This window comes from Pseudophryne corroboree, chromosome 4 (assembly GCF_028390025.1).
Source record: "Pseudophryne corroboree isolate aPseCor3 chromosome 4, aPseCor3.hap2, whole genome shotgun sequence".
Classification (NCBI taxonomy): Eukaryota; Metazoa; Chordata; class Amphibia; order Anura; family Myobatrachidae; genus Pseudophryne; species Pseudophryne corroboree.
This window is the reverse complement of record NC_086447.1, coordinates 613,212,254-613,240,042: the sequence shown is the minus strand read 5'-3', so window position 1 is coordinate 613,240,042 and position 27,789 is coordinate 613,212,254. Positions and strand designations below refer to the sequence as shown.

Sequence of the window (27,789 nt, the reverse complement as noted above, 5' to 3'; positions counted from 1 at the left end):
AGTTTCTTCATTCCATCATGCCTCCATTTGACCTTCATATGTTTATACATAGAAGTTGGTGCGTCCCCCCCCCATTTTGGGAATATAATTTCTCATTATATATACATTATAGTATTGAAAGTTCCAATATTTTGCAATGCCAGTACTCCTATGTGTGATTCAAGATCTTTTACCGTATCTCACGGTTACTCATGTTGTCCCTTTTTTTGTTTTCATCTATTTTTCAGAAATGTGAGGAAATTATAGTGGTCCATCTGGGATACTTGAATTATACAACATATCAGCTTACTGTTCGATTTGAAAATTTAAACCAGTTGCGATACATAATTTCAGCTGTCACCTTTACAGTAAGTACATACAGTTGTTAGTGTGGCAGTTATTTTTCTGCATATTTATGTGTTTCTCAAAGAATAAGTACTTTGTGTATTATTTAAAGGTGTGTTTTGCAATATATTCTGAGTATTGCACTTTGATCTATTAGTCCACGTGTACCCAGAGAACAGGTGCTTTCGTGATGTCACTTGTCTTTTTGAATACATGTTTCACAAAGGACTCAATGATAAGACACACAAACATGCTTATTTTAAATAAATAAATAAATGGTTTCTTTGTATGTATGTTTCTCTAACGTCCTAGTGGATGCTGGGACTCCGTCAGGACCATGGGGAATAGCGGGCTCCGCAGGAAACAGGGCACATCTAAATAAAGCTTTTAGGATCACATGGTGCGTACTGGCTCCTCCCCCTATGACCCTCCTCCAAGCCTCAGTTAGGTTTTTGTGCCTGTCCGAGAAGGGTGCAATCTAGGTGGCTCTCCTAAAGAGCTGCTTAGAAAAAGTTTTTTTAGGTTTAAATCTAAGTGAATCCTGCTGGCAACAGGATCACTGCATCGAGGGACTTAGGGGAGAGATTTCCAACTCACCTGCGTGCAGGATGGATTGGAGTCTTAGGCTACTGGACACTTAGCTCCAGAGGGAGTCGGAACACAGGTCCTCCTGGGGTTCGTCCCGGAGCCGCGCCGCCGATCCCCCTTACAGACGCTGAAGACGGAGGTCCGGAAAGCAGGCGGCAGAAGACTCCTCAGTCTTCATGAAGGTAGCGCACAGCACTGCAGCTGTGCGCCATTGTTGCTACACGTCTCACTGATTCAGTCACGGAGGGTGCAGGGCGCTGCTGGGGGCGCCCTGGGCAGCAATATTAAATACCTTTAGTGGCAAAATAAATACATCACATATAGCCATTAAGGCTATATGTATGTATTTAACCCAGGCCAGTTTTCTTAAAACCCGGGAGAAAAGCCCGCCGAAAAAGGGGCGGAGCTTATTCTCCTCAGCACTCAGCGCCATTTTCCTGCTCAGCTCCGCTGGTGAGGAAGGCTCCCAGGACTCTCCCCTGCACTGCACTACAGAAACAGGGTAACAAAGAGAAGGGGGGCATAATTTGGCGATATTGATATATTAAAAGCGCTTATATCAAAAACAACACCTTCTAGGGTTGTTTATATACATTTATAGCGTTTTTGGTGTGTGCTGGCAAACTCTCCCTCTGTCTCCCCAAAGGGCTAAGAGGGTCCTGTCTTCGATTAGAGCATTCCCTGTGTGGCTGCTGTGTGTCGGTACGTGTGTGTCGACATGTATGAGGACGATGTTGGTGTGGAGGCAGAGCAATTGCCGGTAATGGTGATGTCACCCCCTAGGGAGTCGACACCGGAATGGATGGCTTTAGTTATGGAATTACGTGATAATGTTAGCACATTACAAAAGTCAGTTGACGAAATGAGACGGCCGGAAAACCAGTTAGTACCGGCTCAGGCGTCTCAGACACCGTCAGGGGCTGTAAAACGTCCCTTACCTCAGTCAGTCGACACGGGTACCGACACAGATGAATCTAGTGTCGACGGTGAAGAAACAAACGTATTTTCCAATAGGGCCACACGTTATATGATCACGGCAATGAAGGAGGCTTTGCAGATCTCTGATACTGCTGGTACCTCAAAAAGGGGTATTATGTGGGGGGTGAAAAAACTACCTGTAGCTTTTCCAGAATCAGAGGAATTGAATGACGTGTGTGACGAAGCGTGGGTTAACCCAGATAGAAAACTGCTAATTTCCAAGAAGTTATTGGCATTATACCCTTTCCCACCAGAGGTTAGGGCGCGCTGGGAAACACCCCCTAGGGTGGATAAGGCGCTCACACGTTTATCAAAGCAAGTGGCGTTGCCGTCTCCTGATACGGCCGCCCTCAAGGATCCAGCAGATAGGAGGCTGGAAACTACACTGAAGAGTATATACACACATACTGGTGTTATACTGCGACCGGCAGTAGCCTCAGCCTGGATGTGCAGTGCTGGGGTAGTGTGGTTGGATTCTCCGACTGAAAATATTGATACCCTGGATAGGGACAGTATTTTATTGACTCTAGAGCAATTAAAGGATGCTTTTCTTTATATGCGAGATGCTCAGAGGGATATTTGTACTCTAGCATCAAGAGTAAGCGCGATGTCCATATCTGCCAGAAGAAGTTTATGGACGCGACAGTGGTCAGGTGATGCGGATTCCAAAAGGCATATGGAAGTATTGCCATATAAAGGAGAGGAATTATTTGGGGTCGGTCTTTCGGACCTGGTGGCCACGGCAACTGCCGGCAAATCCACTTTTTTACCTCAGACCCCCTCCCAACAGAAAAAGACACCGTCTTTTCAGCCGCAGTCCTTTCGCTCCTATAAAAACAAGCGACCAAAAGGACAGTCTTATCTGCCGCGAGGCAGAGGAAAGGGTAAGAGAGGGCAGCAAGCAGCCCCTGCCCAGGACCAGAAGCCCGCCCCGGGTTCTACAAAGCCATCAGCATGACGCTGGGGCTTTACAAGCGGACTCAGGAGCGGTGGGGGGTCGACTCAAGATTTTCAGCAATCAGTGGGCTCGCTCACAAGTGGACCCGTGGATCCTGCAGATAATATCTCAGGGTTACATGTTGGAGTTCGAAAGGTCTCCCCCTCGCCGGTTCCTAAAGTCTGCTTTACCAACGTCTCCCTCAGAAAGGACGTCGGTTTTGGAAGCCATTCACAAGCTGTATTCTCAGCAGGTGATAGTCAAGGTACCCCTCCTACAACAGGGAAAGGGGTATTATTCCACACTATTTGTGGTACCGAAGCCGGACGGTTCGGTAAGACCTATTCTAAACCTGAAATCCTTGAACCTGTACATACAGAAATTCAAGTTCAAGATGGAGTCACTCAGAGCAGTGATAGCGAATCTGGAAGAAGGGGACTTCATGGTGTCCCTGGACATAAAGGATGCTTATCTGCATGTCCCAATTTACCCCTCACACCAAGGGTATCTCAGGTTCGTGATACAAGACTGTCATTATCAGTTTCAAACGCTGCCGTTTGGTTTGTCCACGGCCCCTCGGGTCTTTACCAAGGTAATGACCGAAATGATGGTTCTTCTACGAAGAAAAGGCGTATTAATTATCCCTTACTTGGACGATCTCCTGATAAGGGCAAAGTCCAGAGAACAGCTGGAAGTCGGTGTAGCACTAACCCAGGTAGTGCTTCAGCAACACGGGTGGATTCTGAATCTTCCAAAATCTCAATTGACCCCGACAACTCGTCTGCTGTTCCTGGGAATGATTCTGGACACGGTTCAGAAAAAGGTGTTTCTCCCGGAGGAGAAAGCAAGGGAGTTATCCGAACTTGTCAGGAACCTCCTAAAACCAGGAACTGTGTCAGTACATCAATGCACAAGAGTCCTGGGAAAGATGGTGGCTTCTTACGAAGCGATTCCATTCGGCAGATTCCATGCACGGACATTTCAGTGGGATCTGCTGGACAAATGGTCCGGATCGCATCTGCACATGCATCAGCGGATAACACTGTCACCAAGAACAAGGTTGTCTCTCCTGTGGTGGTTGCAGAGTGCCCATCTGTTAGAGGGCCGCAGATTCGGCATACAGGACTGGGTCCTGGTGACTACGGATGCCAGCCTACGAGGCTGGGGAGCAGTCACACAGGGAAGAAACTTCCAGGGCGTGTGGTCAAACCTGGAGACGTCCCTTCACATAAATATACTGGAGCTAAGAGCGATCTACAATGCTCTAAGCCTGGCAAAATCGCTGCTTCAGGGTCAGCCGGTGTTGATCCAGTCGGACAACATCACGGCAGTCGCCCACGTAAACCGACAAGGCGGCACGAGAAGCAGAAGAGCAATGACAGAAGCTGCAAGGATTCTGCGCTGGGCGGAGAATCATGTCATAGCACTGTCAGCAGTGTTCATCCCGGGAGTGGACAACTGGGAAGCAGACTTCCTCAGCAGACACGACCTTCACCCGGGAGAGTGGGGACTTCATCCAGAAGTCTTCCACATGATTGTGAACCGTTGGGAAAGACCAAAGGTGGACATGATGGCGTCTCGCCTCAACAAAAACTTGGACAGATATTGCGCCAGGTCAAGAGACCCTCAGGCAATAGCTGTGGACGCTCTGGTAACACCGTGGGTGTACCAGTCAGTGTATGTGTTCCCTCCTCTGCCTCTCATACCAAAGGTACTGAGAATTATACGGAAAAGAGGAGCAAGAACAATACTGGTGGCTCCGGACTGGCCAAGAAGAACTTGGTATCCGGAACTTCAAGAGATGCTCACGGAGGATCCATGGCCTCTACCTCTAAGAAGGGATCTGCTTCAGCAGGGACCTTGTATGTTCCAAGACTTACCGCGTCTGCGTTTGACGGCATGGCGGTTGAACGCCGGATTCTAAAAGAAAAGGGCATTCCAGAGGAAGTTATTCCTACCTTGATTAAGGCTAGAAAGGAAGTGACTGTACAACATTATCACCGCATTTGGCGAAAATATGTTGCGTGGTGTGAGGCCAAGAAGGCTCCAACGGAAGAATTTCAATTGGGTCGATTCTTACATTTCCTGCAAGCAGGATTGTCTATGGGCCTAAAATTGGGGTCCATTAAAGTTCAAATTTCGGCCTTATCAATCTTCTTCCAGAAGGAATTGGCATCAGTGCCTGAAGTACAAACTTTTGTCAAAGGTGTACTACATATACAACCCCCAATAGTGCCTCCAGTGGCACCGTGGGATTTGAACGTAGTTTTGAATTTTCTCAAATCTCATTGGTTTGAGCCTCTAAAATCGGTAGATTTAAAATACCTTACATGGAAGGTAACCATGCTATTGGCCCTGGCTTCAGCCAGGAGAGTTTCAGAGTTGGCGGCTTTATCATACAAAAGCCCATATCTGATTTTCCATTCGGACAGGGCAGAACTGCGGACACGTCCTCATTTTCTCCCTAAGGTGGTTTTCGGCTTTTCACTTGAACCAGCCTATTGTGGTGCCTGCGGCTACTAGCGACTTGGAGGACTCCAAGTTACTGGACGTTGTCAGAGCATTAAAAATATATATTTCAAGGACAGCTGGAGTCAGAAAATCTGACTCGTTGTTTATATTGTATGCACCCAACAAGATGGGTGCTCCTGCGTCTAAACAGACGATTGCACGTTGGATCTGTAGCACAATCCAACTTGCACATTCTGTGGCAGGCCTGCCACAGCCTAAATCTGTAAAGGCCCACTCCACAAGGAAAGTGGGCTCATCTTGGGCGGCTGCCCGAGGGGTCTCGGCATTACAACTTTGCCGAGCAGCTACGTGGTCAGGGGAGAACACGTTTGTAAAATTTTACAAATTTGATACTCTGGCTAAGGAGGACCTGGAGTTCTCTCATTCGGTGCTGCAGAGTCATCCGCACTCTCCCGCCCGTTTGGGAGCTTTGGTATAATCCCCATGGTCCTGACGGAGTCCCAGCATCCACTAGGACGTTAGAGAAAATAAGAATTTACTTACCGATAATTCTATTTCTCATAGTCCGTAGTGGATGCTGGGCGCCCATCCCAAGTGCGGATTGTCTGCAATACTTGTACATAGTTATTGTTACAAAGATCGGGTTATTACTATTGTTGTGAGCCATCTTTTCAGAGGCTACTTCGTTTTTTGTTATCATACTGTTAACTGGATTCAGATCACAAGTTGTACGGTGTGATTGGTGTGGCTGGTATGAGTCTTACCCGGGATTCAAGATCCTTCCTTATTGTGTACGCTCGTCCGGGCACAGTACCTAACTGAGGCTTGGAGGAGGGTCATAGGGGGAGGAGCCAGTACGCACCATGTGATCCTAAAAGCTTTATTTAGATGTGCCCTGTCTCCTGCGGAGCCCGCTATTCCCCATGGTCCTGACGGAGTCCCAGCATCCACTACGGACTATGAGAAATAGAATTATCGGTAAGTAAATTCTTATTTTACTCAATAAGTGGAATAAGTGAGCTGTAGTACAGGAGATGTAAAATAATAGTTACAGACAGACACTTGGGAAGTGAGCACTATGTCCCATGCTGTGTCGTAATTTCTATGTATTATATCTTTATAATAAAATATGTATATCATGGTTTCGATTCATTGATATTTGTTGATTTAAAAAAAAAATGTTCTCATCTGGGTGTTGAAGCTCAGGTCTCTAATACCACTTTCAGATTGCAAATGCCGGGAACAGTGTCGCATGCCTCTTACTCAGTAACATGATGGATTAGGCTATTGGAAGCATGGGTATTGGCTTATGAGCAGGCACCAGCACTGCTCTCTTGTACCCAAGTTAGGTATTCACATCTACTGTGAGTTCATGTTTAACTTAAATACTGCAATCATATGCAAGTGAAATACATCAATTGTCAAATACAACAATTTAGAAGGTTTCAAAAATAAATATAACAATATAACAGGGTTAATGATATTTGTTGTAATGTGCAGCATAGACGGTTGATGGGTAACAATTGTCACATTGGGAACTAAGGCTTCCTGTACAAATATATTGGGAGATAAGCACTTGCATGACATCTGAAGTGCTCACACAGCCCAAATAGTAGTTTAAGATGTGCCTCACTTGTCCAGCTGCTTAAAAGACTTCATCATCTAATCAGACTGACATTTACTGTGTGAATGTATTCAACAGCTGTGTTTTATCGGAATCGCTAGAAGATGATCAAATAGGGTACATCTCTCAGGAGAGCCACTTGCTGCTACAATTACTATCATTTTGCATAATTGTCACCACATAAAAGCAGTTTTTCTGCAAAAATAAATGGTCTCTAACAGGTGTCTGTTTTCTTCTAGTGGAAAACATACAACCCAACCTTTTCACAAGTGGAGATCTGGTTTCGTTTTGTGTTTGTGGTTCTAACTTTCATGGTGACAGTAAGTATATAACACTATAAAATAGTAAATACACACATTGGAATGGAGTACAGTAGTGGCGTTGGTCATAGCAAACCAATCAGATTCTATCATTTCTCTATTGCATTCTAGAAAATGATAGACGGAATCTAATTAGTTACGTTGGGCAACAGCACTATTTGTCTGTTTTAGAAGCGTTAGTAAATCTACCGCCATTTGTGTTTATAAGGCCTTTCAGCATTTTTTTCTTGCTTTGTAAATAACTGGGGTATATTTCTAAAGTTGAAGCTTCAAGCTCAAAATTTAAAGTGGCACCAATATTAAATAGTACAAAACATGCCAGGCACTTCATATTAGTGACCCACTGAAAATCCTCCACTTCATAAATATACCCCAATATGATTTGTAGTCCATGGCATAGGCTTAGAAGATGGGTATTTAAACAGAAATAATGATTGGCAACATCCTGATACAGCTACTTGTACATCTTGTAGCTCTTCACACTGAAAGTCAAAATGCTGAAATAAATATGAAAATGGTATACTGATTAAAAAGTATGATGCACGATTCCAATTTCTCTAACGTCCTAGAGGATGCTGGGGACTCCGTAAGGACCATGGGGATAGACGGGCTCCGCAGGAGACATGGGCACTTTAAGAAAGAATTTAGTTCCTGGTGTGCACTGGCTCCTCCCTCTATGCCCCTCCTCCAGACCTCAGTTTGATACTGTGCCCAGACGAGCTGGGTGCTTTTCAGTGAGCTCTCCTGAGTTTACTGATAGAAAATATTTTATTAGGTTTTTTATTTTCAGGGAGCTCTGCTGGCAACAGACTCCCTGCATCGTGGGACTGAGGGGAGAGAAGCAGCCCTACTCTCTGAAGCTAGGTCCTGCTTCTTTGGCTACTGGACACCATTAGCTCCAGAGGGATTGGTACGCAGGATCTCACCCTCGCCGTCCGTCCCGGCGCCGCGCCGCCGTCCCCCTCGCAGAGCCGGAAGATAGAAGCCGGGTGAGTATGAGAAGAAAAGAAGACTTCAGAGGCGGCAGAAGACTTCATGATCTTCACTGAGGTAACGCACAGCACTGCAGCTGTGCGCCATTGCTCCCACACACCTCACATACTCCGGCCACTGTAAGGGTGCAGGAGGGGGTCGCCCTGGGCAGCAATATAAACCTCTTATTTGGCAAAAGTAGCATATATACAGCTGGACACTGTATATATGCATGAGCCCCCGCCAATTTTACACTTTTAGCAGGACAGAAGCCCGCCGTCGAGGGGGCGGGGCTTCTCCCTCAGCACTCATCAGCTCCATGTTTTTCTCCACCGCACCGCTGAGAGGAAGCTCCCCGGACTCTCCCCTGCTTATACCACGGTAGAAGAGAGGGTTTTAAAGAAGAGGGGGGGCACATAATTCGGTGCAGATAATAACAGCGCTACTGGGTAAACATTAAATGCTTTATTATTTTCCTGGGTCATATAGCGCTCGGGTGTGTGCTGGCATACACTCTCTCTGTCTCTCCAAAGGGCCTTGTGGGGGAATTATCTTCAGATGAGCATTCCCTGAGTGTGGGGTGTGCCGGTACGTGTGTGTCGACATGTCTGAGGTAAAAGGCTCTCCTGAGGAGGAGATGGAGCAAATGTGTGTGTGAGTGGTGTCTGTCGACAACGCCGACACCTGATTGGATATGTGAAATAAAGTGCTAAGGTAAATTTATTGCACAAAAGATTAGAGAACAGACAGTGAATCTACACAGGTCTGTCCCTATGTCGCAGAGACCTTCAGAGTCTCACAATGCTCACTATCCAAAATAATAGACACTGATATCGACACGGAGTCTGACTCCAGTGTCGACTACAATAATGCAAAGTTACAGCCAAAACTGGCAGAAAAGTATTCAATATATGATTATTGTAATAAAAGATGTTTTGCATTTCACTGATGACTCATCTGTCCCTGACACGAGGGTACACATGTTTAAGGGGAAGAAAGCTGAGGTAAATTTCCCTCCTCTCATGAAGAAAAAGAGCGGGAATCTCCAGACAAGAAGCTGCAGCTTCCCAAAAAGAATTCTCAGGGAGTATCCTTTCCCTACTAGGGCCAGGATACGATGGGAATCTTCCCCTAGGGTGGACAAAGCTTTGTCACGTTTACCCAAAAGGTAGCGCTGACTTAACAGCTATCCTCAGGGATCCTGCAGATAGCTTGCAGTAAAAGTACTTTGAAGTCCATTTACACACATTCTGGTACACTACTCAGACCGGCGATTGTGTCGGCATGGGTTTATAGCGCTGTAGCAGCGTGGACAGATACCTTATCAGCGGAGATTGAAAACCTAGATAAGGATACCATGTTATTGACCCTAGTATATGTGTGTGTGTGTGTGTGTGTGTGTGTGTGTGTGTGTGTGTGTGTGTGTGTGTGTATATATATATATATATATATATATATATATATATATAAAAAGATGCTGTCTTTTATATATATATATATATATATATATATATATATATATAAATAAAACATGCCCAAAGAGACATTAGTCTACTGGGTTCTAGAGTCAACGCTATGTCGATTTCTGCTAGAAGTGTCCTGTGGAACATGCAATGGACAGGTGATGCCGACTAAAAGAGGCATATGGAAGGTTTACCTTACAAGGCTGAGGAATTGTGTGGAGAAGGGCTCTCGGACCTGGTCTCCACAGCTATAGCTGGTAATTCTGATCTTTTGCCTTATATTCCCTCACAGCCTAAGAAAGCACGACATTATCAAATGCAGTCCTTTCGGTCGCAGAATAACAAGAAAGTACGAGGAGCGTACTTTCTTACCAGAGGTAAGGGTACAGGGCACAGCTAGTTCCCAGGAACAGAAGTCCTCCCCGGCCTCTACTACATCCAACGCATGACGCTGGAGCTCCGCTAAGGGAGTCCGCCCCAGTGGGAGCACGTCTTCGACTCTTCAGCCACATCTGAGTTCACTCACAGGTGGTTCCCGGGGCAATAAAAAATTGTTTCTCAGGGTTACAAGCTGGAATTCGAAAGGTGCCTCCTCGCCGGTTTTTCCTTATCGGACCTTCCGGCTTCTCCCCCAGAAAGGGAGATTATATTAAATACAATTCACACATTGTATCTCCAACAGGTGGTGCTCAAGGTTCCCCTCCTGCAACAAGGAAGGCGATATGACTCAACCTTGGTTGTAGTCTCGAAACCGTACGGTTCGGTCAGACCGATTTGAAAATTAAAATCTCTGAACCTATACGGGAAAAGGTTCAAATTTAAAGTGGAATCGCCCAGAGCGATCATCGCCAGCCTGGAAGGGGGGGATTTGATGGTGTATCTAAACATAAAGGCTGCATACCTTCATGTTCCCATTTATCCACCCCATCAGGCGTACCTGACAATTGCGGTACAGGATTGTCATTACCAATTTCAGGGTAATTGGCGGAAATAATGGTGCTCCTACGCAAGCAAGGAGTCACAGTTGTCCCATACTTGGACGATCTCCTAATAAGGGCGAGATCAAAAGAGCAGTTGTTGAACAGCGTGTCACTTTCACTGAAGGTGTCACAGCAACACGGCTGGATTTTCAATTTCCCGAGGTCACAGTTGGTTCCTATAACTCGTCTGCCCTTCTTGGGTATGATTCTGGATACAGACCAGAAATGGGTTTACCTTCAGATAGAGAAGGCCCAGGAACTCATGACTCTAGTCAGGGACCTATTGAAACCAAGACAGGTGTCAGTGCATCACTGCACTCGAGTCCTGGGAAAAACATTCCCTTCAGCAGGTTCCATGCGAGGACTTTCCAATGGGACCTACTGGACAAGTGGTCCGGGTCACATCTACAGATTCATCAGTTGATCACCCTATCCCCCAGGGCCAGGGTATCTCTCCTGTGGTGGCGGTAGAGTGCTCACCTTCTAGAGGGCCGCAGATTCGGCATTCTGGACTAGATCCTGGTGACCACAGACGCGAGCCTCCGAGGCTGGGGAGCAGTCACACAGGGAAGAAATTTCCAAGGTCTTTGGTCAAGTCAAGAGACTTGTCTTCACATCAACATATTGGAACTAAGGGCCATATACAACGCCCTACGTCAAGCGAAGACCTTTCTTCGCGACCAACCGGTTCTGATCCAGTCAGACAACATCACCGCAGTAGCTCATGTAAACCGCCAAGGCGGCACAAGGAGCAGAGTGGCGATGGTGAAAGCCACCAGAATTCTTTGCTGGGCGGAGAATCATGTAAGAGCACTGTCAACAGTGTTCATTCCGGAAGTGAACAACTGGGAAGCAGACTTCCTCACCAGACATACGTCCTGGAGAGTGGAGACTTCATCAGGAAGTCTTCACACAGATTGCAGTTCGGTGGGGACTGGCACAGATAAACAGGATGGCGTCCCGCCTCAACAAAAAGCTGCAGAGTTATTGCGCCTGGTCAAGAGACCCTCAGGCAGTAGTGGTAGACGCCCTAGTGACACCGTGGGTGTTCCAGTCAGTCTATGTATTTCCTCCTCTTCCTCTCATACCCAAGGGTTGAGAATAATAAGAAAAAGGAGGAGTGTGAACAATCCTCATTGTTCCAGATTGGCCACGAAGGATCTGGTATCCGGATCTGCAGGAAATGCTTACAGAAAATCCGTGGCCTCTTCCTCTAAGGCAGGACCTGTTTCAACAGGGCCCATGTCTGTTCCAAGACTTACCGCGGCTGCGTTTGACGGCATAGCGGTTGAACGCCGGATCCTAGCGGAAAAAGGCATTCTGGATGAGGTCATTCCTACGCTGATAAAGGCTAGGAAGGACGTGACATCTTAACATTATCACCGTATATGGCGAAAATATGTTTCTTGGTGTGAGGCCAGGAATGCTCCTACGGAAGAATTCCATCTGGGCCGTTTCCTTCACTTCCTACAAACTGGAGTGAATTTTGGCCTAAAACTTAGGCTCCATTAAGGTTCAGATTTCGTCCCTATCCATTTTCTTTCAAAAAGAGTTGGCTTCTCTACCAGAAGTTCAGACGTTTGTAAAAGGAGTGCTGCGTATTCAGCCTCCTTTTGTGCCTCCGGTGGCACCTTGGGATCTTAACGTGGTGTTAAGTTTCCTAAAGTTACACTTCTTTGAACCACTTAAAACGGCGGAGTTAAAATATCTCACGTGGAAGGTGGTCATGTTATTAGCCCTGGCTTCAGCTAGACGTGTGTCAGAATTAGAGGCTTTGTCACATAAAAGCCCCTATCTGGTTTTCCATATGGATAGAGCAGAATTGCGGACCCGTCCACAATTTCTGCCAAAAGTGGTGTCATCTTTTCATATGAACCAACCTATTGTGGTGCCTGTGGCTACTCGTGACTTGGAGGATTCCGAGTTACTGGAGGTGGTCAGGGCTTTGAGGTTTATGTAGCCAGAACGGCTAGAGTCAGGAAAACGGAGTCGATGTTTATCCTGTATGCATCCAACAAGCTGGGTGCTCCTGCTTCAAAGCAAACTATGGCTCGCTGGATTTGTAACACGATTCAGCAAGCGCATTCTACGGCTGGATTGCCGTTACCAAAATCGGTCAAGGCCCATTCCACTAGGAATGTGGGCTCTTCTTGGGCGGCTGCCCGGGGGGTCTCGGCACTACAGCTGTGTCGAGCTGCTACTTGGTCAAGTTCAAACACTTTTGCAAAATTCTATAGGTTTGATACCCTGGCTGAGGTGGACCTCATATTTGCTCAATCGGTGCTGCAGAGTCATCCGCACTCTTCCCGCCCGTTTGGGAGCTTTGGTATAATCCCCATGGTCCTTACGGAGTCCCCAGCATCCTCTAGGACGTTAGAGAAAATAAGATTTTACTTACCGGTAAATCTATTTCTCGTAGTCCGTAGAGGATGCTGGGCGCCCGTCCCAAGTGCGGACTTCTTCTGCAATACTTATATATAGTTATTGCTTCAATAAGGGTTACGTTATAGTTGCATCGGTTTTGCACTGATGATATGTTGTTTTCATACTGTTAACTGGGTAGTTATCACAAGTTATACGGTGTGATTGGTGTGGCTGGTATGAATCTTGCCCTTGGATTAACAGAATCCTTTCCTTGTACTGTCCATCTCCTCTGGGCACAGTTTCTCTAACTGAGGTCTGGAGGAGGGGCATAGAGGGAGGAGCCAGTGCACACCAGGAACTAAATTCTTTCTTAAAGTGCCCATGTCTCCTGCGGAGCCCATCTATCCCAATGGTCCTTACGGAGTCCCCAGCATCCTCTACGGACTACGAAAAATAGATTTACCGGTAAGTAAAATCTTATTTTCTATTCAAATTGAGAAGTGCATGAAATTCCATGCTTCTATGCATTTCACAGATTGCTTTCTAATTCATTGGGAAAGTGAAGGCGCAAACAGCTGAGTTTAAATAGCTTATTGATCTCTGATTGATGATGCATAATTAGCCAACAGGCAAGATCAGAATTGTCAATACTAGGGGTTAAAATGTGATGAATCGAATAGCATAGTTAGACATACAGGGGGCAAGTCAATAGTTTTTCTGGGTGCCCTAACTGGGGATGTCCCTGAAAGCATTGGTTTTAGCTGCGTTAAGGTCAGGCCATGAAAAGTGGTAAGGTTAATGGCACTATTAATGCCATACTGTATATGTATACAGAACAGAAATATTTTTACTATTTGTATATCTGTGTGCAACGGAGTCTGTATAAGAAGCACAGCAAAATTTGGCTTGGAAAAAAGCCACAGCCACTGCATTGTAGCACTTTATATAGAGATACGGACTCTGTCACACACAGATACACACAGTCCCTTATCAAATTAATCAGCACAGTCTCTTGGTGCATCCTAGTTGCATCACATTGCAACTAAGATGCATTTTCCTCAAAAGTCACTAGCAGAGTCGCACATGCCCTGGCGCGCCGAGAGGGGCTGCAGCAATGAGTATGAGGACACATCTGTAATTTCCAATATAATGTATTACCCATTGCTGTCTTCCCTGACCAGCTTTGTTGGGCTGGAGTGGTTCTGTACTCTCCTGGTGTATTCTATAGGTTCACAATATGGACAGTAGCCTGACTTTACTGAAGCTTCATCTCAAATGTATTTGTTAGCCAGTTGGTATGTGCCAAATTGGTGCTTGTACCCTCAGCCACATGATCTAGTTGTTACTGCTGAGTTTGTTGGTCTCTTGTTCCTTTCTTTGCACTGCTGACCTACGTTTTGTTCAAGTAAATCTCCTGACTGCAACATACATTAAGGGAGGGAGTTCAATTGGGGGTGAGGTTTTGACCTAAAACACAAACTTGTGGACTTCGCACCCAGTTTTGGAATACCGCGGGTGTACGCGCTCCCGATACCTGAGGTATCCAATAAAAAAAAATCGCACACAGTTGAGCAGGTAAAAAAAAATGAATACCACTCCCGGTGGTCTCACCACCATCTTTGCACTGGCGAGGGGGCTGCTGGGAGTGGAGGTGGCTACTGGGAGATGTAGTACTCTCAGCTGCTGCCTTCGGGAGAAGGTGTGGGTAACTCGCGCACACACACTTACTTACACACACTTGAACACATTACGCTCACCGCTGCTGCATTAGACCGAGTCCCGATGCTGGATGAAGAAAGCAGCACTTCAGAAGGTAAATTATAGACTAATTAAGTTAATTGGAAACTCCCAATTGCTTAATTAGCTCTTAGGGGGGAGTTCCACAAGTGTGCCAGACCAAATCCCGATGATTTTTCATGAAAATAACGATTTTAGAGAAAAATCAGACATGCTTAGGGGGTGCGTGAAAAAAAGATTCAGTGATATCTGTATAAAGCACTGCGTCTCATTTTCTCACTTCTAATTGAATAGGAAAACCCTGTGCCACGGGGCTTTTAAAATTTCCTGCCCTCATTTGAATTCCCCCTCAAAGTAACTAACTTTGCTGGAATAGTACTCATGGGCTCTGTTATGCCGCCTCCTTTTATTTGTTCCGTCATAACCAACTTTCTTTCGCTACCTTCAGCTCAAACACACTCTTGGGAATTCAGTTAGCTGCAGTAAAAATAAATTACTGTGGCTAATTGATCCCTGGGGGCTTATTCAATTAACCCTGATGACCAGCAGTATTGGATTTTTTTTCACTTGCAGGAAAAAATATATCCCCAATAACTGACCCATTTTTGCGAACGTGAAAACACATGGATTCGGGAACTTATACCAGATTTTGTGTTTTTCACACGAAAACCGGTCAGTGTGATAAAAATGGGACTTGAATTGTCCGATAACACCATCAGGCATGAAATTTAAGTAAAGTCCTGTTCGTGTAAACACTTTGTGATAAATTGAATTCCCACCATAATAATTACTTCCTATTTCTGAGTTTTGATGTACCTGCGTCTTCCTGTAAGGCATTGCCTGACATGTATACTTTATTAAAGTTTATGTTCTCCTATTTAAATCATCTAGTTCTCTTTTTTTGTAATTCACCACAAGGACAACTTCCATACAAAGCAAAACTAGTATAGCAGGACATAAAGGCCCTCATTCCGAGTTGATCGCTAGCTGCCGTTGTTCGTAGCGCAGCGATCAGGCTAAAACTCTGCACTTATGCGCATGCGTATGGTGCGTACTGCGCACGCGCGACGTACTTTCACAAAAGCCGATGCAGTTTTACACAAGGTCTAGCGATGCTCTTCAGTCGCACTGCTGGCCGCAGAGTGATTGACAGGAAGTGGGTGTTTCTGGGTTGTAACTGACCGTTTCCGGGGAGTGTGTGTAAAAACGCAGGCGTGTCAGCTAAAAATGCAGGAGTGGTTGGGAAAACGTAGGCGTGGCTGGCCAAACGCAGGGCGTGTTTGTGATGTCAAAACTGGAACTAAAAAGTCTGAAGTGATCCGCTAGCTAGGAGTAAGTCTCGAGCTACTCAGAAACTGCACAATCTTCTTTTGTTGCAGCGCTGCGAACCTTTCGTTCGCACTTCTGCTAAGATACACTCCCAGAGGGCGGTGGCTTAGCGTTCGCACTGCTGCTAAAAGCAGCTAGCGAGCAATCAACTCTGAATGAGGGCCAAAGTGTATACAAATGTTATAAATAACATTTATTGGTCTGTTCGTTTGTCTGTCTGGTTATGCATTCAGACGCCACTGTACCGATAGGGATGAAACCAATGCGAGGTGGTCCAGTTGGATCCTGGCCAGGTTTTAGGGGGGTTACGGTTGGTCGGACCTCGTGGCAGAATGGGCCGGGCAGAACTTTGGCACAGGGAGTCTGTTCTGGGCCTTCCACTGGATGAATTTAGAAGAAAACTTCACAGAGTAGTAACATTGGATGCCAGAAAACATATTAATGCAGTGGTTCTCAACCTCGGTCCTCAGGACCCCACAGAGTGCATGTTTTGCAGGTAGCCCAGCAAGTGCACAGGTGTATTAATTACTGACAAATTTTAAAAGGTCCACAGGTGGAGCTAATTATTTCACTTGTGAGTCTGTGAGGAGACCTGCAAAACATGCACTGTTTGGGGTTCTGAGGACCGAGTTTGAGAACCTGTGTAGTAATGTGTTGGGGTCCTAGTTGGACCTCCTGTTCGTGTACGCTGGGCAGAACTTTGGACCTGGGAGCCTGTTCTGGGCCTTCCACTGGATGGATTTGAAAGAAAACTTTAATGAACTGTAATAACTGACAGAAATGACCATAATGCAGTGACTTGAAATAGCTGACCGAAATAACTATAAATTAATTAACTGAAATAATTGACAGAAGTGGAGGTGGGAAAACAAAAATGCTGTGTACCCAAATGTCTTAGAGGTATATCCAATTAGCCCCGATAATTTACTGCAGGTCGCCGTGGTTATCAGGGATTTTTCCCAGAAACAGCCCCATTTTCATGCGAAAACGGGGCTGTTTCTACCAAAAAACACTCAGGTTTCACTGAACCTGTGTGTTTTCGGGATGTCGGTTTTTTTTGTTTTTGTTTTTTACGGGCGATGCATGTTGGATAACCTGTAAAAAAAAAAAAAAAAAAAAAATTTTTTTTTTTTTTTTTTTTAAATTGTTGAAACATCGGTAAAAAGTCAGAAAAGCTGTTGTTTTTCGGACCTGATGTTAATTCACCAGTAATTGGATATCCACCTTAGAATAGCAACTACTTACCTTCCCAGTTGTGCATTTCACCCATCGCATTCACTTCTATATTAAGAGCTTGCTGTTTATGATTCCTGTAAAACTTACAGGATTTTTAGCCTTAATTGGCTACAGAAGTGTGTGTTCAGTAACTTGTTGCTTATTTGTTTGCAGTGCCTGTTTGCACATTCCCTTAGAAAGTTTTCCATGAGAGACTGGGGTATTGAACAGAAGTGGATGTCAATCCTTTTACCCCTGCTACTGCTCTACAATGGTATGTTACAGATTTATTGTCTAATGTTTCTTTATAGTGGTGGTAATCTCTCAGGGTCACATACAGCCCTTCTCACCATAGTAACAGACCCTTTTGGGTCTATTTCCTAGTGATGTCATGGCTATAATCAGATTATGGGTAACGCAGGAATAAAGTACAGCTAAAGTTGGCTTCTAGTCCCTATTACACTTAATAACGGTAACTATTTAGGCATAACTGCCCCTAATATTTCTTTATACAATATTTCAACATCATACACTGTGTGAAAACAGTGGATAATATTAACTGATCTTCCATTCTGTCTATAATCTAATACCATTGTGACTTTACAGGGACTTTATATAAAAAGCACAGTCACAGGTATCTGATACACGGTAGTGTTTCTTATAGTGTAAATTATTTATTGGTATACCAGATAAGACATGTATGTACACTTTGCATATTGAGGACATATTACTTACATACTGCGCAATGTTCGATATCTGTAATCAACAGTTCCTTTTAAATAAAATGCAGACATGTCACAGTTTTCTTTTGTTGGATTGGATTTAAATGTCAGCTCCATTCAAAAAAGATATCAACTTGTGTTGTCTAAGTAAATCATTATGCTGCATACTACTGGAATTATGGCTTGTACATGAAATAGTTTGTGCACCAAAGAATGGCAGTTATATGGCTCAGGCAGGTCTGTTGCTGACTTTGTTGTTTATATCTGACACTCCTTGTCTTCATCTGTAGTTTGGAATTAAATTGTGGCCTATAATGGTTCCTTTGTTACAAATGTTTTTAGACTATTCAACAACGGCCATGATTTGTATCTAAACACCATCTGTTCTTTCTCACTATGGTACAATCACTACGTACAAATGAACCAATTGGACTGAAATAGTGAACATAATCCCCTTGTGATGGAACAGTGTCTCCTGTTTCTTTGCAGATCCATTCTTCCCTCTCACGTTCCTGGTTAATAGCTGGTTCCCTGGCATGCTAGATGACCTATTTCAGTCACTCTTCCTTTGTGCGCTTTTGCTGTTCTGGCTGTGTGTTTACCATGGGATACGAGTACAGGTAGGCAATCTACGCCTGCAATTGTAGATTACACCGGCGGGATATTGTCCACGTGTGCATTCATCATTAATTAAATATTCTGTACACTAACCATTTATGTGAGCAAGTAGGTATAATACACGCTGTAAATTTCAAGGTAAAATGCATTTAGAATTTTAGTACAGGTTTTGTGGTGTATAAATGTGTAACAAGATTTTGAGGACTTAATCTAGGCACACATATTTTCTCTAGCATCCATAAGGGATATTGGGGAGAAAAATGCTAACCCAAGCCTTTGGTTGTGTAGTCTAAATAAAGCATCACTGCCCCTATGAAATGAGAAAAATAATAGGATTTTAATTACCTATCGGTACATCCTTTTCTCGTAGTCTATAAGGAATATTGGGGAGACTTAGTACGATGGGGTATAGATAGGGAACTGGTGCACTTTAAATTTCTTCACTGGGTGTGCTGGCTCCTCCCCTCTATGCCCCCTCCCGCAGGCAGTTTATAAAAAAAGTGCCCTCAGGAGAGGATGCACATCTCTGCAGCTCCAGAGAGTTTTCTTCAATTTCTTTTAAATGTTTGTTACTTTTGGTATGCTGTTTTGGAAACCGCATGCCTGAACCGTGGGAGTTGGGGGGAGGGCAGTCACCGGGCTTGCGAGGTGCAGAACCACTTTCCCGCTGCAGGATCACCGTCATGAGGGGTTGTTGTTCAGTGGGGCACTGCTCCTTGGCTGTCACAGCCGCAGCACGCCGCACACCCCTGACAAATGCCTGAAGGTGACGACAGTGGGGAGTACAAACCGGGGGCCCCGCTAGGGGGGTCCCCCGGTTCAAAGTGTGGCTAAATGCAGGCGCGGCATATGGGACCCTCCTGGGGGGGACCCGCTAGAGCCCCCTATGTAGACTGGCTATAAACAGCTTGAACTAGCACTTGTGTGATGTTTTTAAGCAAACAGGAGACATTGCCAGTAAAAAAAAAATCACTGTAGCTCTGGCGCCATTGGGGGAGGCGGAGCTACCTCAGAGCGGAACCAGAGGCATTTTGGCGCCTTTCTCTGCTTAATGCAACCACAGACAGCACACACAGCGCTTCCTGCCTCACAAGACACGCTGGAAGACTGGTACAGGGTGTAGCAAAGGGGGAGAGCCGCTATTGTACACTATCTGGGTCCTCTACATGACAGCAATTATTAATGTTACTGTGATATACAGTAATTAGCTATCAGCCTCACTGGGACTGTGCAGCTAGGGGTGTGCTGGTGTCTCTCTCTATGTGTGTCTCCTCTCGCATACAGTAAGGGCAGGCTTGAAAAGTATTACTGTCTGTGTCTATGTGTATGTTCTTGTGCTTACTGTGAAACATGGGTAAACAAAGGCTGTGCAGTGTATGTCACACTAGATTCTCTCCAGTATCATCTGATTCTGTTTCTTCTGAACAATGCAGCCAATCTTCACAAATCAGCGAAGGGGCTGGGGGAGAGGGTCCAGAGCCCTCCTGGCTAGGGTCTCTTAAAACTATGATGTCAGATATGTCATTCCAGCTCACTGCAAATGTACAGAAAACTCAGCTACTACAACAGGCTGTTGCAGATTTAGCTGCTACGGCAGATGTTAGACAGCTCAAATCTATTTACATGGCAGCAGGTGTATAGCAAAGGCCGGTCATGGTGGGTTGCTGAATGACCCATGCTATTCATTCATGGGCCACTCAAATTCAGGATGGCCTCTCCGGGGCTATGCCTCTGGTCACTACAGTGACCCTCCTTAGGCACATCCAGGACACTGCACGCTTCCTGTGTGATTCGCTCAAGGAGATGGGGAATATTAATGCTAAGACTTCTGCCATGGTAGTGTCGGCATGCAGGGCTTTGTGGTTGCGTCAGTGGATAGCGGATGCAGAATCAAAGCGCAGTGTGGAAACCCTCCCATTATCAGGGGAATGGCTCTTTGGGGTTGAGTTGGATATGTGGATTTCCAAAGTCACGGCTGGGAAATCCACTTTTCTCCCCTCTGGGGCCCCACCGGCGAGGCGTTCCTACCAGTGGCCGTCTGTTCAGTCCTTTCGGTCTAACAGATTTCAGTTCTAGGGCCAGAGGTGCCTCTTATGCAAATAGAGGCACCAGAGGTAAGTCAAAAAGACCTGCAACCACCGGTTCTCCGGAATAGAGCACCAGTTCTGCTTCCACTAAGTCCTCAGCATGACGGTGCCCACAAACCCCGAGGAGATCTCGTGGTGGGAGCCCGACTTAGTCACTTCAACCGCATCTAGGAAAGCTCCTGCCAGGATACCGTTGTAAGGGACCTAATTTCTTAAGGCTACAAGCTGGAGTTTGACGGCGCTCCTCCCCAACGATTATTCAAATCAAGCTTACCAGCTTTGGAGGATATGCGAGTTACGTTGGAACAGGCTATCCGAAAGTTGGTCCAGTCCCATGTCATTGTCCCAGTACCAATACCACAATGAGGCAGGGGTTATTACTCCAACCTGTTTGTGGTTCCAAAGTCAGACAGCTCGGTACGGCCCATTTCTCTATCGTCCTAGTGGATGCTGGGGTTCCTGAAAGGACCATGGGGAATAGCGGCTCCGCAGGAGACAGGGCACAAAAGTAAAGCTTTCCGATCAGGTGGTGTGCACTGGCTCCTCCCCCTATGACCCTCCTCCAAGCCAGTTAGATTTTTGTGCCCGGCCGAGAAGGGTGCAATTCTAGGTGGCTCTCCTAAAGAGCTGCTTAGAGAAAGTTTAGCTTAGGTTTTTTATTTTACAGTGAGTCCTGCTGGCAACAGGATCACTGCAACGAGGGACAGAGGGGAGAAGAAGTGAACTCACCTGCGTGCAGGATGGATTGGCTTCTTGGCTACTGGACATCAGCTCCAGAGGGACGATCACAGGTACAGCCTGGATGGTCACCGGAGCCGCGCCGCCGGCCCCCTTGCAGATGCTGAAGTAAGAAGAGGTCCAGAATCGGCGGCTGAAGACCCTTGCAGTCTTCTAAAGGTAGCGCACAGCACTGCAGCTGTGCGCCATTTTCCTCTCAGCACACTTCACACGCAGGCACTGAGGGTGCAGGGCGCTGGGGGGGGGCGCCCTGGGAGGCAAATGTAAACCTATATACTGGCTAAAAATACCTCACATATAGCCCCCAGAGGCTATATGGAGATATTTAACCCCTGCCAAACTTCACTAAAGAGCGGGAGACGAGGCCGCCGGAAAAGGGGCGGGGCCTATCTCCTCAGCACACAGCGCCATTTTCTCTCACAGAAAGGCTGGAGAGAAGGCTCCCAGGCTCTCCCCTGCACTGCACTACAGAAACAGGGTTTAAACAGAGAGGGGGGGCACTAATTGGCGATATAAATATCTATATAAAGATGCTATTAGGGAGAAACACTTATATAAGGTTGTCCCTATATAAAATTATAGCGTTTTTGGTGTGTGCTGGCAAACTCTCCCTCTGTCTCTCCAAAGGGCTAGTGGGTCCTGTCCTCTATCAGAGCATTCCCTGTGTGTGTGCTGTGTGTCGGTACGTGTGTGTCGACATGTAGGAGGACGATGTTGGTGAGGAGGCGGAGCAATTGCCTGTAATGGTGATGTCACTCTCTAGGGAGTCGACACCGGAATGGATGGCTTATTTAGGAAATTACGTGATAATGTCAACACGCTGCAAGGTCGGTTGACGACATGAGACGGCCGACAAACCAGACGTCTCAAAAACACCGTCAGGGGTTTTAAAACGCCCGTTTACTTTAGTCGGTAGACACAGACACAGACAGGGACACTGAATCCAGTGTCGACGGTGAATACACGTTAAAGGGCCACACGTTAAAGGCAATGAAGGAGGTGTTACATATTTCTGATACTACAAGTACCACAAAAGAGGGTATTATGTGGGATGTGAAAAAACTACCATAGTTTTTCCTGAATCAGATAAATTAAATAAAGTGTGTGATGATGCGTGGGTTCCCCCCGATAGAAAATTATGGGCGGTATACCCTTTCCCGCCAGAAGTTAGGGCGCGTTGGAAAACACCCCTTTAGGGTGGATAAGGCGCTCACACGCTTATCAAAACAAGTGGCGGTACCGTCTATAGATAGGGCCGTCCTCAAGGACCAGCTGACGGGAGGCTGGAAAATATCATAAAAAGTATATACACACATACTGGTGTTATACTGCGACCAGCGATCGCCTCAGCCTGGATGTGCAGAGCTGGGGTGGCTTGGTCGGATTCCCTGACTAAAAATATTGATACCCTTGACAGGGACAGTATTTTATTGACTATAGAGCATTTAAAGGATGCATTTCTATATATGCGAGATGCACAGAGGGATATTTGCACTCTGGCATCAAGAGTAAGTGCGATGTCCATATCTGCCAGAAGATGTTTATGGACACGACAGTGGTCAGGTGATGCAGATTCCAAACGGCACAAAGGTGTATTGCCGTATAAAGGAGTTATTTGGGGTCGGTCCATCGGACCTGGTGGCCACGGCAACTGCTGGAAAATCCACCGTTTTTACCCTAAGTCACATCTCTGCAGAAAAAGACACCGTCTTTTCAGCCTCAATCCTTTCGTCCTTATAAGATCATATCTGCCCAGGGATAGAGGAAAGGGAAGAAGACTGCAGCAGGCAGCCCATTCCCAGGAACAGAAGCGTTCCACCGCTTCTGACAAGTTCTCAGCATGGCGCTGAGACCGTACAGGACCCCTGGATCCTACAAGTAGTATCCCAGGGGTACAGATTGGAATGTCGAGACGTTTCCCCTTCGCAGGCTCCTGAAGTCTGCTTTACCAAGGTCTCCCTCCGACAAGGAGGCAGTATGGGAAAAAATTCACAAGCTGTATTCCCAGCAGGTGATAATTAAATTACCCCTCCTACTACAAGAAAGGGGTATTATTCCACACTATATTGTGGTACTGAAGCCAGAAGGCTAGGTGAGACTTATTCTAAAAAATTTTTTGAACACTTACAAAGGTTCAAATCAAGATGGAGTCACTCAGAGCAGTGATAACGAACCAGGAAGAAGGGGACTATATAGTGTCCCGGGACATCAGGGATGCTTACCTCTATGTCCCAAATTTGCCCTTCTCACTAAGGGTACCTCAGGTTCGTGGTGCAGAACTGTCACTATCAGTTTCAGAAAGGTGCTGAAAATTATAAGACGTAGAGGAGTAAGAACTATACTCATGGCTCCGGATTGGCCAAGAAGGACTTGGTACCCGGAACTTCAAGAGATGCTTACAGAGGTCTTATGGCCTCTGCCGCTAAGAAGGGACTTGCTTCAGCAAGTACCATGTCTGTTCCAAGACTTACCGCAGCTGCGTTTGTCGGCATGGCGGTGGAAAGCCGGATCCTAAGGGAAAAAGGCATTCCGGAAGAGGTCATTCCTACCCTGGTCAAAGCCAGAAAGGAGGTGACCGCACAACATTATCACCACATGTGGCGAAAATATGGCGTGGTGTGAGGCCAGGAAGGCCCCACAAAGAAATTTCAACTCGGTCGTTTCCTGCATTTCCTGCAAACAGGAGTGTCTATGGGCCTCAAATTGGGGTCCATTAAGGTTCAAATTTCGGCCCTGTCGATTTTCTTCCAGAAAGAATTGGCTTCAGTTCCTGAAGTCCAGAAGTTTGTCAAGGGAGTATTGCATATACAACCCCCTTTGTGCCTCCAGTGGCACTGAGGGATCTCAACGTAGTTCTGGGATTCCTCAAATCACATTGGTTTAAAACCAGTCAAATCTGTGGATTTGAAGCATCTCACATGAAAAGTGACCATGCTCTTGGCCCTGGCCTGGACCAGGCGAGTGTCAAATTGGTGGTTTTTTCTCAAAAAAGCCCATATCTGTTTGTCCATTCGGACAGGGCAGAGCTGCGGACTCGTCCCCAGTTCTCTCCCTAAGGTGGTGTCAGTGTTTCACCTGAACCAGCTTATTGGGGTGCCTTGCACCTACTAGGGACTTGGAGGACTCCAAGTTGCTGGATGTTGTCAGGGCCCTGAAAATGTGTTCCAGGACGGCTGGAGTCAGGAAAACTGACTTGCTGTTATCCTGTATGCACCCAACAAACTGGGTGCTCTTGCTTCTAAGCAGACTATTGCTAGTTGGATGTGTAATACAATTCAGCTTGCACATTCTGTGGCAGGCCTGCCACAGCCAAAATATGTAAATGCCCATTCCACAAGGAAGGTGGGCTCATCTTGGGCGGCTGCCCGAGGGGTCTCGGCTTTACAACTTTGCCGAGCAGCTACTTGGTCAGGGGCAAACACGTTTGCTAAATTCTACAAATTTGATACCCTGGCTAAGGAGGACCTGGAGTTCTCTCATTCGGTGCTGCAGAGTCATCCGCACTCTCCCGCCCGTTTGGGAGCTTTGGTATAATCCCCATGGTCCTTTCAGGAACCCCAGCATCCACTAGGACGATAGAGAAAATAAGAATTTACTTACCGATAATTCTATTTCTCGGAGTCCGTAGTGGATGCTGGGCGCCCATCCCAAGTGCGGATTATCTGCAATACTTGTACATAGTTACAAAAATCGGGTTATTATTGTTGTGAGCCATCTTTTCAGAGGCTCCGCTGTTATCAGACTGTTAACTGGGTTTAGATCACAAGTTGTACGGTGTGATTGGTGTGGCTGGTATGAGTCTTACCCGGGATTCAAAATTCCTCCCTTATTGTGTACGCTCGTCCGGGCACAGTACCTAACTGGCTTGGAGGAGGGTCATAGGGGGAGGAGCCAGTGCACACCACCTGATCGGAAAGCTTTACTTTTGTGCCCTGTCTCCTGCGGAGCCGCTATTCCCCATGGTCCTTTCAGGAACCCCAGCATCCACTACGGACTCCGAGAAATAGAATTATCGGTAAGTAAATTCTTATTTTTGCACCTAAAGTCCTTGAATCCTTACCTAAAGGTTTTCAAGTTCAAAATGGAATCCCTGAGGGCAGTGATTGCATGTTTGGAAGAACAGGAGTTCCTGGTTTCCCTGGATATCAAGGATGCCTACCTTCATATTCCAATTTGGCCACCTCATCAGGCTTTTCTGAGGTTTGCCTTACTGGATGATCACTACCAGTTCCAGGCAATACCCTTTGGCCTGTCCACGGCTCCGAGGGTATTCACGAAGATGATGGCAGAGATGATGTTCCAGCTCCGGGTCCAGGGGGTCAATGGTGTCCCTTACCTGGACGATCTTCTGATAAAAGCAAGATCCAAGGAGATTTTATTGCTCCATATCGACAACACTATTCAACTTCTGTCACGCCATGGGTGGATTCTCAATCTACAGAAGTCCCACCTGGAACCGACTCAGCGACTCCTGTTTTTGGGGATGTTACTGGATACGGTGGCCCAGAAGGTGTTCCTCCCAGAGGACAAGGCGAGAACATTTCAGGAGATGGTCCGCATGGTGCTCCGACCTGCTCGTGCATCCATCCATCCATCTTTGCATCAGATTGTTGGGAAAGATGGTCGCCTCCTACGAGAGACAATCCAATATGGGAGGTTCCGTGCCAGAACATTTCAATTGGATCTCCTGAGCAAGTGGTCCGGATTACATCTACAGATGCACCGGATGATTCGGCTGTCACCTCAGGCCAGGATTTCCCTCCTGTGGTGGCTTCAGTCCTCCAATCTCCTGGAAGGCCGGAGTTTCAGGATTGGACCCTCCTCACGACGGATGCGAGTCTGCGAAGATGGGTGCTGTCACCTAGGGGGTGCAGTTCCAGGGCAGGTGGTCAGCCCATGAAGCCCTCCTTACAATCAACATTCTGGAATTTTGGGCGATCTATGATTCTCTGCTTCAGGCCTCTCCTCTGCTCGCGAATCACGTAATCCAAGTTCAGTCGGAGAACGCCACAGCAGTGGTGTACATCAATTGACAAGGAGGGACAAAAAGCAGAGCCTGCATGCGAGAGGTGTCAAAAATACTCAGCAATCTTCATTCCGGGAGTGGACAACTGGGAAGCGGACTTCCTGAGTCGTCACGACCCCCACCCGGGGGAGTGGGGACTCCACCCTCAGTGTTTCAGCAGATCACCCACCGGTGGGGCTGCCCGCAGATAGACTTGATGGCTTCTCGTCTCAACAAGAAACTTTGCTAGTGTTGCTCTCGAACCCGGGGCCCTCAGGCGAGGGCAGTGGATGCACTGACGTCGCCTTGGCCTTACCAGCTGGTCTACCTGTTTCCTCCGATTCCGTTGCTCCAAAGGGTGCTCAAGTGAATCATAAATCAGGGAGTCCAGGCAATTCTGATTGCCCCGGATTGGCCTCGGAGGTCGTGGTACGTGGATCTTCTGGACATGCCCGTCGATTACACTTGGCCACTACCACTAAGAAGCGAACTTCTTCTTCAACAGGGACCGTTCGTCTACCCAGACTTACAGCGACTTCGTTTGACAGCATGGAGGTTGAGCGGAACATCCTAGCTCACACGGGCCTTTCCAAAAAGGTTATTGCTACCATGGATCAGGCCAGGAAACATGTGACGTCAAAACACTATCATCATATCTGAAAAAGATATGTCTCTTGGTGCGAGGAACGCAACCTGTCCACCTGCAGAGTTCCACTTGGGGCGTTTCTTACGTTTCCTGCAGGGTGGTGTGGATAACGGCTTACGTCTGGGTTCCATTAAGGTCCAGGTTTCAGCTCTCTCCATTTTCTTCCAGAAGAAATTGGCAGTGTTGCCAGAAGTTCAGACCTTCTTGCAAGAGGTGTATGTGGATACAACCTCCTTTTGTGCCGCCTACGGCGCCCTGGGATTTGAATGTGGTGTTGGAATTTCTACAGTCCTCCTGGTTTGAGTTTCTGATGATGGTAGAAGACAAGTATCTCATGTGGAAGACAGTGATGTTACTATCCCTGGCTTTTGCTAGACGTGTCTCAGAATTGGGGGCCTTATCATGTAAAAGTCCGTATTTGGTCTTTTACGAGGAGAGAGAGGAGCTCAGGGCAAGGCAGCAGTTCCTGTCGAAGGTTGTCTCTGCGTTTCACCTGAATCAACCTATTGTGGTTCCATCCAGTTCTGACACTTCTGCTCCTCCGGAGGCATTGGATGTGATGCGAGCCTTGAAGATCTATGCCAAGCGGATGGCTCGGATCAGAAAGACGGATTCCTTGTTCGTGCTTTATGATGCACAGAAGAAGGGTTGTCCTGCTTCGAAGCAGTCT

The 27,789-nt window shown here is 46.5% G+C and overlaps 1 protein-coding gene across 4 annotated transcripts in view; it reads left to right on the top strand.

The window, feature by feature from the left end:
- Positions 1–27,789, top strand: part of TMEM181 (transmembrane protein 181) — a 236,698-nt gene that overhangs the window by 136,564 nt on the left and 72,345 nt on the right. For all 4 annotated transcript variants that reach the window (XM_063917643.1, XM_063917644.1, XM_063917645.1 and 1 more), the window contains 4 exons: positions 228–347; positions 7,163–7,243; positions 17,478–17,577; positions 18,515–18,645. In XM_063917643.1, the coding sequence (XP_063773713.1) occupies positions 228–347; positions 7,163–7,243; positions 17,478–17,577; positions 18,515–18,645 (432 nt within the window). The remainder of the gene's footprint in view (positions 1–227; positions 348–7,162; positions 7,244–17,477; positions 17,578–18,514; positions 18,646–27,789) is intronic.